The following is a 13,270-nucleotide window of genomic DNA, read 5'->3' as shown; positions in this document are numbered from 1 at the left end:
TAATGACTGTACAAACAGCCACCCAGGGAACCTCGTTTTTAAATTTTCTGATGATACCGCCATCTTCAGTCCACTGCACAAAGATTCCAGTACCTCAGCCTATTTCTCTGAAATAGATACCTTTGTGCAATGGTGTGATGATACTACCTCACTCTGAATGCTACCAAAAGTAAAGAGTTGGTCTTAGACTCGAGATCAGTGGGTGATCACAGCCCGGTCATTATACACGACTCACCCATTGAGCAGGTCAGCTCTTAAAAATATCTTGGCGTTCACCTCGATGACACTTTCAGTTGGCATATGCATGTTGACAGCTCGTGTTCTCGTCTACAGCAGAGATTGTATTTTTTTTACGTAGACTGAGAGTGTATGGGGTAAACAAAAGCATCAGGTTTTTATTTTACCACGCAGTGCTGGAGAGTTTAATCAGATACGGGATGTCATCCTGGTATGGGAACCTCACCGCAGGATTAAAAGCTAAAATCGCTCGTCTGGTGCACACGGCCATGAAGGTCATTGGGAAAAGCAGCTACCAGACCTTGCAGTCTACTTATGAACAATCTGTTCTCAGGCAAGCCCAGAAAATAGTAGACAATTTTTCGCACATTCTCCACTCAGAGTACGACCTCCTGCCCTCGGGGAGGCGATATAGAGTCCCCTTCTGTAAAGTAAACTGTTTTAGAAACTCATTTGTTCCGACTTCAATTAAAATCCTTAACAATGCTGCTTGAGGCTGAAGTCTATGAAATACTTTTTAATAGTGCTTTTATTATGGTGATCCTTTTAGCATGTATTTTTTATAAGATGTATGTATGTGTTTGTTATGGGAAGTGTGCAACACTGTAATTGTTGTTTGGCTGGGGATGTATTGTGTGTTTTCATGTAACTCATGGCATTCGTGACGCACCGCAGAGCGTCCAAGACACATTTCCCTGAGTGGGACAATAAAGTTCATTGTATTGTATTGTTGCATTTCATATTCTATTTCATCTCTTTACATTTGCTTGTCTCATAGCGGCCTAATCTGCCCCAGATAAAACTACAAATAACTACAGACTGTGTTGCCAGAAGCCCAAACTAAATTTTCAAAAAACTGGAAAATATTAGGTTATAGTAGAGCGTTTATTAAGAAGTATTCCACTAAGCGCTCTACTCCCTGCTGTGTTCTGTGAAGGGGATTCTTCTCAGTTGCAGCGTGAGTTGTAGAAACAAACAGCGATGCTTTCACGTCACAGCAGTGAGCAGCGTTGTGCCTAACAGGAGTGTGTTACAGCTGCTGTTAAGCCAGCTGTTAAACAGCTAACAAAGCCTCACCTCCGTGCACCTGAGCTGCAATAGCTTCTATTTCCTATTGAGATGCTTAAAATACCTTCTCGTTTGACTCTTCTCGTCAGAGCTTTGATCCTGAAGAGAACACAGCACAACAAACACACAAACACAGTACACTTTACTACATACATGCTGGTATTTGTAGTCAAATACCAGAAACAGGCAGTGGGAGGCTGTGGACCAAATTATTGCTCCTCTGTTATTTGTATTCCTCACACTGGTTAAAGAAAACCAAATGTCTGATGTTTGATTAAACCAAAGAACAGAGCATTCTTCAATTGTTCTGCAGCTTTTCTTCAAGAGGCCCGATGACAAACAGCTCAGTGGAGGCTGTGCAGGTGCAGGATGAGGCTGCTGAGTCATCTGCAGACAAAGCAGCAGCAAGGCGACACCAGACGGTGTCACGATGACGCAGGGGGAGGAGGACGAGACAGCAGATGGAGATCAAACATTCTCCACTTAATGGTGTTCGGATATTAAGTCAACCACATAACCACATAACCAGATAGCGAATATCAACATTTTATTTGACTTATTGTGTTGGTAACATGAAACTAAAGATCCTGAAAACTTGTTTCAATATTTTGGTTTTCCTTTATGACATGAATTATACAATATTAAACCAGCAAAAGTTGTATTACATACTTTCTATTAAATTTGTGTTTAGTAGACTATTTCTCTATTATAACGATGCTTCTTGGCAATACATTGTACATTGTCGGAAAGCGTGTTTGATTACCTTTCAAACGGCACTCGGAACGTGCATTTATGGGATGAGCGGCACAGCTCAGTAAGTTTCGTCCATGAAATATTTGACAAATCTTCTCCGCTGACTCTGCTGTTGCTACTGACTCTTGTTTGGTGGATTGATGATTGAAGTCTATCAGTAACAAGGAAGAAACCAGACGTATTGGCAATTTTACAATGACAGCACGCCCAAGCTGATCAACAAGCGTTCAGTTGGGTTGAGGTCAGACTGCTAGAGGCCATTCCAGGCTCTCTACTGCCAGAGTCCCCGCTCTGTGAGCGTTGTCATCTTGGAGGATGGAGCTCAGTCCCAGACTGTGCCGAATCTCATCTAGATATCTCCTATGCACCTTTGGGGTACCGGAAGCTCAAAACAAGTAAATAGCACTCGCAGAATAAACGGTTTGGCATTGGCAGAGAAGATTTGGCACATTTTTCATTGGCGCAACAAATATACTCAGCTGAGCTGCTCATCCCACCAATGCATGTTCCTCACAAATGGGGCACCGTTTGAAAGGGAAACAAACAGGCTTTCCAACGTCATAACATTTATTGACAAGGATTGTTAGAATAGAGAAATAATCCACCAAACACAAATTTCTGAACCTATTGTTTGATACTTTTCTGGCCTTGATGTGAAAATATATAATTACTTTGACTATTCATACATCGGCTCTATAGATATGTATTTAATCACTTATGCCATATAATTATTGTTAGACTATACTATGACATTTTGTATGACTGACAACATACTATAGTACAAGTTTCAGCATATTTTATGCCAAAGCAAAACTTCCACATAAAACATGAAGATGCCACTGAAGGCATGGACAGTGATAAAAATAAGTTTGAGCCCTGTAAGAAAAATACTCATATTAATCTACATTGAGAGACGACAGGTGATTAAAAACTCAAAAACCTGTTTATTTTACACCGCAATACTAAAATATCTCGATACAGAAAGTGAAAATTCCTGCTGGCATGTTCAATCAGTTGTTTAAATCCCTTTTTCAAATCGTAGTGATACATTCCATCCACTTTACAATCAGGATAAAGAAAACAAAAACATGTTGCCATTTTTAAATGTTTTGATCACATCGAAAAGAAACCTACCAGTTAATACTTCCATAAGTTAACAGTGAGTGTTACGAGGACAAAGAATAAAAGCATTCACTGACAGAAATGCATGTTTCAGATTTAAAAAGGCAGACTTTTTCACAAGTTTGGAGGAAAAGAAAAAAAAAGGACTGCTGCCAAACTGTAGGTGACTTTGGTCCTATTTGTAGGTACGAACAAATACCTCAGCCCAATTGAGAATGGTCCGCTCTAAATTTGATTACGGGAAAGTCCGAGGTTTCTTGCTAGTGAAGTGAAGAAGATCCTTTTCAGGATTAAGGCAGACGTGCAGCAATTCCATTGTTGGTTTTGGTTTGTGCCGGCCCACCCAACAATGTCTTCAGCTTCTCCATAACTGACTCCAACCTGGATTCAGACGAAAACCTGGGCTGTCCATGTCCGAGGTCCCTATACATGTGAATTAAAGTGTTGGCATTTCAATTAATGTGAAGTCAAAAATAAGTCACTGTCAAGTGTATTATACCTAGTCAAATTCAGTTTTATTTCAGACTTCCCTTTGAATCACAAAACATAGAAAAAGCATTCGTGACCACTTCAAACAAACTTTCAAATGGGAACTTGTCAAACATTCACCACACCAACCTCAAACTTAAACACACTTTCTATGTTTTCCACACAAACTTCCACCAGCACAAAGTCTCATTTTCACACAGAGAGGGTGGTAACAAGGAGAAAATAAAGCAAACAACCAGACACAGCATTCACATTAAATCAGACAGCAAGAGAAAGCTACGAAAAGGTACAAATACTCATTACGCACTTGACATTTCACTGTTTTTTTAAGAATTAAGGTTGATAGAAAATGACAAAAAGCAGAGACCCTAGGGATCTCGAGATGCAATTAATGTCCTTGTGATGGCCATTTGGGACACACTCGTACTTGCTTCTTCCTCTCACACTCGCACAAAGCCACAGGTTCTTCTCAACTCTCGCAGGCATTTGTCTCTTAAAAAAAAACAAAAAACATTTTGCACAAACAGTCCTTCTCACACTTCTTTCAATTTGCTCTCCCGTTCGCTCACTCACTCGGTCCAACATCAATCCCACTCATTGATCTTGAAAAGCGACAAGAGCAGACAAGAATTCTATATCCTTAAAAAGGTGAGAGGAAAAAAAGACAACACCCACCGTCTAACACAGAATATGCAGAGTGAAGCTGTGTTCTTTGATGGCAAAGCATTTACACATGGGAAGAGGGGAATTGATACTGAGATCTGTCGAACATTGCAGCCAATGAGGCGCTTCCTCCCGGGAAATTGGGAAAGAGTTGGTGAACTGCAGAAGAGATTTTCATGAAGGCGTTTCCAAATGATGTCAAAACAAAAAAATGCAATGAACTGCATACAGATATACAATTATATCAAGCTCATTTTACAAGGGGACAAAGGGGCTCTCAAGATACTCGTGCATGTTTATAAATATTTATCTTGCATGCAGTCATCTCTGTTTTAACATTTAAAAACAAAACGAAATGGTGTGGCAGTTTACACTAACAAACTAAACTTTTCACCCATTCAATGCATGACATAATCAGTCACACGCAAGTATAAAGTTTCTCTTTAACAAAATAAAAAGGCAGTATATTTTTAATAATAGGGAACATAAGATATAAGCAGTTCCCAACTGTATGTATACTTACCAGATTAGCCTAATAGCAACAGAAAAGCACAACTCTAAGCTATCTACACTCCCCAACTAGAAGACTTGGACTCCATAGAGGTACCAAAGCCAGAGCTGAAGCCACCGCTGGAGGCTGTGTTAGCGCCTGCAGCCCAGCCGAGACTAGCCGAGCTGGGGCTGCTGTAACTGGTGCTGGAAGAGCTATAGGTCTGATCTCGGGTTGTGGGGGCTGTGCCTGCCGTTGTGGTCAGACCCTGCTGGTTAGCCAGCATGCCCATCATTCCCCAACTGCTCTGCAGCGCTGCCTGAGCAGCAGCCACCATTGCTGGGTTTAGACCGAGAGCCCCAAAGTTAACCCCACCACTACCGCTGCTCATCCCCCCACGATTACTGCCATAGCCCTGACTGAACCCACCAGCCCCAAACCGCCCTCGATCCATCATTTGCCTACTATTATTGTGTTTGGGCTCAGCATTGGAGATGTGCACGCTGATGCCCTTGATGATCAAGTCCTCTCCACACAGGGCTTGGGCCACCTGAGAAAGAGGCAAGGAGAAAATAATCAGTAGTCATTATTATACCCAAAACTTAAAATCTAACTCTGCCATTTACAGGGAATCTCACCTGGTCATCGGCAAACGTGACAAATGCAAATGCCCGGAAAGGTTTGGGGATGAAGACATCAGTGACTTCGCCATACTGCATGAAGTACTGCCTTAGTTCATCGGTGGTCATGTCCTCTGTGCAGCGGCCAACAAAGATTTTACGGCTCCGCATGGGCTCATCGGGACCCGCCTGAGAGGACAAACAGGCACAGCAATAAATTAAGAAATCTATAGTTTTTTTAAAGTCATACTTCTGACCTATTAAGAATTATTTTTCAAACATTTAATTTGTGACATTTAAATTGCAGGGTCAAGATCCAAGATTGGAAGAATATCGATCAACATGTCAACGGCTCACAGCCATTGGTGCCATCAGAGTTTACCTGAGGGGACCTGGAAGGTGGGTGCTACACTTCTGGGACAACATGTTGGTCAGGGCAGCATTATCAGGTGTAACTGCCGTATGCAAGCAGTGTAGAGCAGGTCACATGCTCATTAAAGCTCTGAGTGTTAAACACAGCTCTTTTAATAGCTTAACCTCACAAGTAAAATATCTAACAGCAGAAATCCAGATGATGATCACCAATATCTTATCAACTGACCCTTGACCCAAAGACAATCTAAATGTATTCATATCACAACTATACTCGCACTAAAATACCTTTGAGTTGGGAAGTTTGCAGTCACACCATCTTCCATCAATCATGTGTCTCTGAGCAATCACTTTGGTTTGTGTCTCATACTCAGTGAACCGAACAAACCCAAAACCTTTGGAGTTGCCAGTCTTCAAGTCCCTCTTGACCTGGAGTGAACAGAGATCATGCGAGCATCATTACACATTGTAAATTAATCAGACTAGTTAGATCTCTGCATTACAGTCTAAGCCTAATAAATAAATAAATGAGATGTCGCTACCTGCACCATGATAACCTCCCCAAAAGTTGTGAAATAATCCTTCAGGTCTTGTTCGGATGTTTTCCACGGCAGCCCCAGGACAATGAGATCTGATGTCTTCTGAAAGCCCCTTTTCACTTTCACTGCGGAGGCAGCATCTATTTCATCCATCTTTCTTTTATTATCTGTGGAGAACAAATAAATAAGAGCCACATCAGGGAAATTAGTTGCGTTTTGTTTCAAGGCCTCAGTTTGCAGACAAAATTATGTGGTGAAACTACAAACCCCCCTGAGCTCTTTACCGTCTGGTTGTAACAGCAACACACAAGATAAAACACATGGCCAAAAGTGAGAACATCTGACTGTAGAGCATCCTACTCCATGTACACCTACAGGCTGCTTTAACAAGCCAGGCTTCTCTGTGGAACCTGGCAGCAGGGATTTACTGTGGGGTCGTTGATCCTTCCAGTTCATCTAAAATATGTGTGAAGGGTTGAGATGCAGTCTAATACAACAAACAATCTCACCTTTAGGGTAATTAACGACATAGACCAAGTTCCCCCAGTCGTTCTCAGGAGCATGCAGGACCCCCTCCACGAGCCGGACTCCCCTCATACACTGGGACTCGGGGTTCCTGTACCGCAGACCGCAAGCCCCTGGAAACTGTGCCGCTACAGACGATAGCAAAATGGTACCGTCATCCTCCGAAGGGATCTCCATGGGCTCCTCGTTTTCATCTTCAGCCACACGAATGTACAGCTCGGACATGGTCTCTAAATGGTGGGTCGCTGGCCCGAGTGGAAGTAGCTGCTGGAGCTAAAGTCAAAAACCGGGATGATGCACACGAGTTTGTAGCGTCGTTGCTGAAGTTAAACGTCGCTTCAGTTACTTGGGTGACGCGACTGAAATACAAGGCTGGTCAAAAAGACAGACAAGACCGTGTGAAAACGCAAACACTCACTCAACTCACTGTAGCATTCGCTAGCTTTCTTCTCCGCTCGCAGCACGCGTAAACACGTTAGTCAGCTAGCTAACAAGCTAGCGTTAGCAAACTCGAGACGGCTAGGAAAATGAATGACCATTCAGTTTCGCGCACTGCTCGTCATCAACAAACACACGAGTCTTGCTCTTGGCTGCGGGTTGTGTAGCTGGAAGTCGTACGCTTACATTAACATCGACTAAAGAATCTTGTGCGTTCAGATTTACGTGCAAAATCGAAAAGACCACATATAATGCAGCAGAACGCGGCTAACCTCTATAACCTCAAGCTAGCTAACAAAATGGCTGCGCACTTTGTAGAGATGACATCAGCCAGTTGGGAGGGCACATTGTTACGTTTTGTGGGGGTGGCGCAAATTAAAATTAGAAACATTAAGTAAATTATTTGACTCCAAGTCACTAGTTGACCCTTAACTTTTTTTTAGAACGGATTGACATGTTTTGTGGTTAACTTTATTGATCTCATCGTGTTCCATAACTCCCAATGGGAAAGATTTAAATTCGTCGTCGTTTACCTTTTAAAGTTGTATATATAGATTCGCCAAGAGTCTAAACAAAAGGTACGCACCATGCGCACTTAGACATTTTATTGAAGAAAAAAGCATTTCGTACCATGCTATCATGCCAAATTATGTTTCAACCGAAGTACATGACTTTAATCCATATTTTAGGGATTTTCTGTGTCCATTATTTACATTAGCAATATTCTGTGCAGCCAAACATTGTTCAAACCCATAGATTCCCAGAGTTTGTAAAATATCAAACATGATGAATTGTACGGAGACGTGTCTAAAATGGTATCAGGCATATAGAATATTTGTATTTGATGAAATGGTACATTTATTAAAAACTACAACATTAGAAATAGTTTGATTTGAAAAAAGTCACTAATATTAAACATCATATAATTTCAAGAAAAAGAAGGAAGGTATAAAAGGCATGAGATTAAATAAAACGGCAAAACGAAATGAAGTTTACAGGCTTTATTCAGAATAGATCATCACGAAAAAGTCGTCAATGATCAAAGTCTTGACACAAAAGAGGGGTTTCAACTGCCTTAAAGGCCCATTTTTCACACATGCTGCAAACAATGATCATTCTTTGGGACTTTTTTTGTCATTTTCCTTTAAAGTGTTAAAGCAAACACATCTGTGTTTATTCCCACTTCCCTTTATGGAGTCACATACCCCAGTGACGTCAGTACACTTACCTACAAATAGGCTAGGCTCAGACTTCCCACATAAGTTTTCCTTAGTGGAAGTGCCATGGATCGGATGAGATTGGGCATCCTACTTAGAACTATGTGAGTAGCATATTGTTGGATGAAAATGCACATGAACTAATTACAATTTTCGAAATCTAAGTTGAATTTTACCTTCTTTTGTCTAGTGTTTTACTATGTTTTATCACGAAGAGTGTGCTTTCTATTCAGAAAACAGAATGGATTCAAACCCCGGCAACAAGATTAACAGGTAAATATGTTTTTGCTGTGACAAAGGGTGATGGGTTTTAATGGGTATTCCACATCTCTGAAAATGTTTTCAATTTCAGAAGGAGATATGGAATGTTTTTCTGAATACATGGAGATGTGGATACACAGTGTGAGGACTGAAGGGTTGAGACTCTGGCTGTCTGGGGCCTTACAGATCCAAGGTAATTATTTCAGACACAATCAATGAAAACAATATTGACATAGACATGAGATATAAGGCCTTTGACTGAAGTTTATCTTTCTGTAAGCCAACCTTGCTTCTCTGGATCAACTAAACCCCCAGCTGTCTGCCTGTGGATTCTCACTGCACAAAGACCCTGACAATAACTTTATTTTTAGAGTCAGTTACACTGGATGTTTTGTCCAGCAACAGGTATGTCCGACACATTCATAAATATCTGATGCGTGTACACAAACTCAGACATTTGACCTTTGCAGAAGAGCCTGGTGGTCATCATTCTCTGGATGCATATTGATTTTTCAGAATGGCTATCATGTCCTGACACTAAATTTGGTGAAGAGGATAAACCGGTTTAGGGGCAGGCCTCATAGTGTCGTGATGAAGTGTCCCGTGGTTTCTGTACTGCCAAGCAGAGAGCAAATCCAGTGTGACCCAGAGTCTATCCAGGTAGCCGATGATTGGAGTTCTTCATATTGTACTTTTCACTGTTTCTATTTTAACCAATTTTGCTTTGATATTCTGATAAGCTTTGTGTGTGTCTGTAGGTGACACGACAAGTTCCCTATGACAACTGGAACAATGAGGTAGTAATTAAAACCAATCCGAGTGAAGACAGCTCTTAAAAATATGATTGCACTCTACATGTAAACACATACTTGTAAATGTGACAAAGGGGATCTGTCTGTGTTTGTGTGTTTGTATTTCTGGTTATGCATTTCAGTTGCATTGGTTGCTGTCTCTGAGCGATCAGCTCATTGTAGCGCTGGAGGATGCTAGCCTGATCCAGATGAACATTGACACCAGCGGACAAGACATTACAGTTCAAGGCAGGAGAAGGGAGGTCTTGAGCCCTGTCAAAGTAAGAGTATGGACACATATTGCCATCTGGTGGCCAATGGCAGCATTACAACTACAATTCACTGCATTACTGTAATTTCTTAAAAACACAGGTACTGCAAAATGAAGGGGAATTCCTTGCCTTGAAGTTGGTCAGTGGTCAGTATGCCTACAGTATGGAAGCTACTTGTCCAAAAGGTGGGTAGCAAGCAGATAATCAGACCTAGAAGTTATTCTTTATTGCCACACCACAACCTGTCACATGTTTGTACAAGTCACTACTCACTAAGTATTTAGATCCTTTACTTAGGTAAATATTACACCACAATATAATTTTTCTTCCCGATACCTGCAAAAAATAAAAATCATACATTCAAACTCCCAATAGTTCAAAGTACAGAGGTATTCACAGGAAAATATACTTAAAGTATACAAAGTAAAGTCTTTCTTTGTGACGTGTTTTTCACACTAGACATTATATACATTTCCAGGTGGTGTTACTTCTAACTATACAGTTGAGTATAAATGCAGTGTTTCCCAAAAAGATGAGGGATGGAAAAAAAGAAAAAAGAAAAGTTCTGTCTCCAAATTTGTATTCACTTTTTGGACTCTTGAAAAGGTGCATTATGGGGCCTGGCCAAGTATTTAAATGTATTTTAATTTGAGGGGTTCAGAGTGGTCCCAACACACTGCTCTTTTATAATTGGTCACAAGCCAGAAAGATTGCGTGTGCTTATCATATAAACTGCATATGAATACATGCAGTAAAAAATATTTACATCTGCATGTATTGAAGTATAAAGCAGCATATCATGAAAATAATCATGTATAAGAACTTAAAAAGGTGTACTTGAGTAAATGTACTTTGATCACTAATCGCACATTTTATGGCCGATGTACATTTCAGTGACTGCATCCACGCCAGAGGAGACTGTGCTGCACATTTTCAAACGGCGTATGGGTTTGACGAAGCGAGGCAGCCGTGACAACGAAGCACTAACCGTCAGTGATGTGTTGGTGAACCAGACAGATCATTTCACTGTGCATGAGACAAGAGAATTTGTGACACTGATTATTACTACAGCCCACATACTCCAGACCAAGGTTAGTGCTGAAACAACAGTGAGAATTGTTATAACCAGAGTTAATCATCGTGCTTTCATTACAGTGTAAAACATCTAAACCAGGTTTTCTTTTAAAGACCTGCGCGAACAGGAAGCAATTCCTGCAGCCATTTTACAGGGTGGATGTTGTGCTCAAGTTCAAAGAGACAAATCACAAAATGCACTGGACCATGGAGAACACACTGCCATGCACAGGTGAGTGTGCGGCTGATGATCACAGTAAAACTAAAGTGGTGATTAATTATCCGATGATATTTTGACCACTCGCCATTGAAAGGCTTTTACTGTGGTCTCACCAGGCATTTACTTTTGTTTGTTGCTCAGTCAATTAGTCATTTAATTCCAAGTCACACATTTCATACACATTAAAGTGAGATAGAAGTTAAAGCAGCAGTGAATGGCGGAAAACAAATCCAGAGTTAAAGATTACCTCAAGACATGTTTTAAGACATTTGAAAAACAACTCTGATTTGAGTAATCATTTGAGTCTGGTAGAGTTTTCCCACAGAGAAAAAATCTCTGTGGAAAAAACTTGCTACAAATGTCCATCCACCCCCTAACCTCATTAAAGAAAAATCAATGAAATATTGTTCGTTATATGTCTCCTGCTTATCTAACATGTCAATGTTCAGTATGTGCACTAGAGGCTTCAAAACCTCCACATCACGTTTGTGTAAGTTGATAATTGGATCTTGATTGGCTTCCAAACTAGTGGGGATGGCTCGTATACATGTTAAATAAGATGAAGTGAACACGCAAACTTTCCCTCTTTCAACAAATTAACGTGAAAACAGCCCTCTTGTGTCAAACTCAGAACATACATCATTCTGCAACTCAAACATCCAGGAAAAGTAACAGTAAGCGAAACAATTATTTGAGTGACGGGAGAGATCACAACAAGTCAAGTTAGAGGAATAATAATAATACAGGGATGTATTAGTTTATAGAGTTACTTCCGGAAGCTGAGAGAGACTCTATACGTGTTGTTACTGAGAATGTTTGTAAAATTGTGCAAATTATCCTGACTCCTTAATCTTCAGATACAAATTCTATAATAAATATTGCTTCTGGATATTAGTTCACCGTTACTAAAATGATGCAATCCTTCCTCCACAGCCGGGCCTGCTGGTGCACACATCACATCCTCTCCCGTTCCAAACACCCCGGCCCTGTCAACACTCAACTTTAAACACGTGAGATTAACGACAGACCGGCCGCTGGACCACCTGAACGAGAGAGCTCCATCCGAAGAGATGCCTGCAACTAAATCACCTCATACAGAGATGGACTTTAATTTCTACACTGATGAGAGTCAGAGTGGAGATGTGTCCTCTGGTTTACACAGAGACAACGTTGCTTCCATTAATGCCACAGAAATAAGCGTTTTAGATTTTCTAAATGCCACTATAAGTCATACTTCAGCCACAGCATCAGAAACATCAGTTGTGACAACGGCTCAACTGGAACACGAGTACCAACAACTTAACACAACCAGTGAGACGAAAGAGGAGCCTGGAGTGGATTTGGGGCGACTAGAAACCTGACAGAAATAGTATTATCCAGGGTACCGGTTCTGGAGGCAAGCTACTTTTTCCAGCATGTATCGTTTTAGGTGTCAGCTCAGCAAACTTCTGCATAATTCATGTTACGACAATAGAGACAGACTCACGATGTCAAATTCAAACACCATGTTACCCATCACTAAAAACTTCATATGGTTTATTAAGTAAAATGTCTTTAGTTTTGTGTTTTCTAAGTCGCTCACTCGATTTAAAATACAGTTCCACTGTAGTGACAACACGTGCCCGAAGGCCTTTTGATTCACTTCTTGTTTTTTTAATTGTCACCGGTGCCACGTGCTGCACGTCTGTTTGCAGTCTTGAAAGGTGATGCTGTGGTCAGTCGGCACGGGGAAGGTTGATTATACAAGCAAAAAAAAAGCCCGACCTCTGCCAGCCGCTGCCTGAGGGTGGACATTATCCAGACGCAGACAAGGCAGGCGTTAAATAAACATGTCTCTATCCGAGCAGCACAACAAGCTGACGAAGAGAAGACCCTGCCATTGTTACAGCTGATGCCACCTTTTAGTGCAGTGCTAGAGAAGCTCACAAAAAATATTTTCAACACAGAATATCTGGTTGTCAGTGATGACTCAAATACTTTTAGATGGTTTGTGTGTTAATCAAAATTGTCTTTTCTTTTTCAAAGTAAGTAAATAAATTGCACTCTAAACATTCATTCTCGTGTTGATTTATCGTTTTTTGCTGCAGTATACTTTACCAACAGAAGATGGCACTGTTGC

The 13,270-nt window shown here is 40.9% G+C and overlaps 2 protein-coding genes across 6 annotated transcripts; one reads left to right on the top strand and one right to left on the bottom strand.

Moving 5' to 3' along the window:
* Positions 1–2,982: 2,982 nt before the first annotated feature.
* Positions 2,983–7,613, bottom strand: tardbpa (TAR DNA binding protein a). 5 transcript variants are annotated; one of them, XR_011079601.1, is made up of 7 exons: positions 6,863–7,613; positions 6,357–6,520; positions 6,103–6,243; positions 5,461–5,631; positions 5,252–5,372; positions 4,345–4,491; positions 2,983–4,161 (listed from the first exon to the last, which is right to left on the bottom strand). XR_011079601.1 is itself a non-coding variant. In XM_068597730.1 (6 exons), exons 1-6 carry the CDS (start codon positions 7,101–7,103, stop codon positions 4,397–4,399), a joined length of 933 nt encoding a protein of 310 aa, XP_068453831.1. In that variant the 5' UTR covers positions 7,104–7,613; the 3' UTR covers positions 2,983–4,396. The 5 variants fall into 5 exon arrangements, 3 of the variants coding, with proteins under 3 accessions (XP_068453831.1, XP_068453832.1, XP_068453830.1); XR_011079600.1 differs by having other exon boundaries at positions 2,983–3,603; XM_068597730.1 differs by having other exon boundaries at positions 2,983–4,491.
* A 1,772-nt stretch (positions 7,614–9,385) lies between these two features.
* Positions 9,386–12,523, top strand: cunh1orf127 (chromosome unknown C1orf127 homolog). Its single transcript, XM_068598227.1, has 7 exons — positions 9,386–9,454; positions 9,553–9,591; positions 9,729–9,866; positions 9,958–10,042; positions 10,752–10,948; positions 11,046–11,163; positions 12,085–12,523. Exons 1-7 carry the CDS (start codon positions 9,386–9,388, stop codon positions 12,510–12,512), a joined length of 1,074 nt encoding a protein of 357 aa, XP_068454328.1. The 3' UTR covers positions 12,513–12,523.
* The last annotated feature ends 747 nt before the right edge of the window (positions 12,524–13,270 follow it).

The sequence above is a fragment of the Clinocottus analis genome, unplaced genomic scaffold (assembly GCF_023055335.1).
Source record: "Clinocottus analis isolate CAN_PGR_092001 unplaced genomic scaffold, fCliAna1.0.p SCAF_4, whole genome shotgun sequence".
NCBI classification, from domain to species: Eukaryota; Metazoa; Chordata; class Actinopteri; order Perciformes; family Cottidae; genus Clinocottus; species Clinocottus analis.
This window is presented reverse-complemented; position numbering and strand designations above follow the sequence as displayed.

Bases quoted from the DNA above. Each gene is read 5' to 3' on its own strand.
- tardbpa (XM_068597729.1), bottom strand. From the start codon at position 7,103: ATGTCCGAGCTGTACATTCGTGTGGCTGAAGATGAAAACGAGGAGCCC. The intron at 6,244-6,356 runs GTAGCGACATCT...TGTTCACTCCAG, and splicing joins GGGAGGTTATCATGGTGCAG to GTCAAGAGGGACTTGAAGAC. The intron at 5,373-5,460 runs GTGAGATTCCCT...CCTCTTTCTCAG, and splicing joins TCACGTTTGCCGATGACCAG to GTGGCCCAAGCCCTGTGTGG.
- cunh1orf127 (XM_068598227.1), top strand. From the start codon at position 9,386: ATGAAGTGTCCCGTGGTTTCTGTACTGCCAAGCAGAGAGCAAATCCAG. The intron at 9,867-9,957 runs GTAAGAGTATGG...TTAAAAACACAG, and splicing joins AGGTCTTGAGCCCTGTCAAA to GTACTGCAAAATGAAGGGGA. The intron at 10,043-10,751 runs GTGGGTAGCAAG...TGTACATTTCAG, and splicing joins GGAAGCTACTTGTCCAAAAG to TGACTGCATCCACGCCAGAG.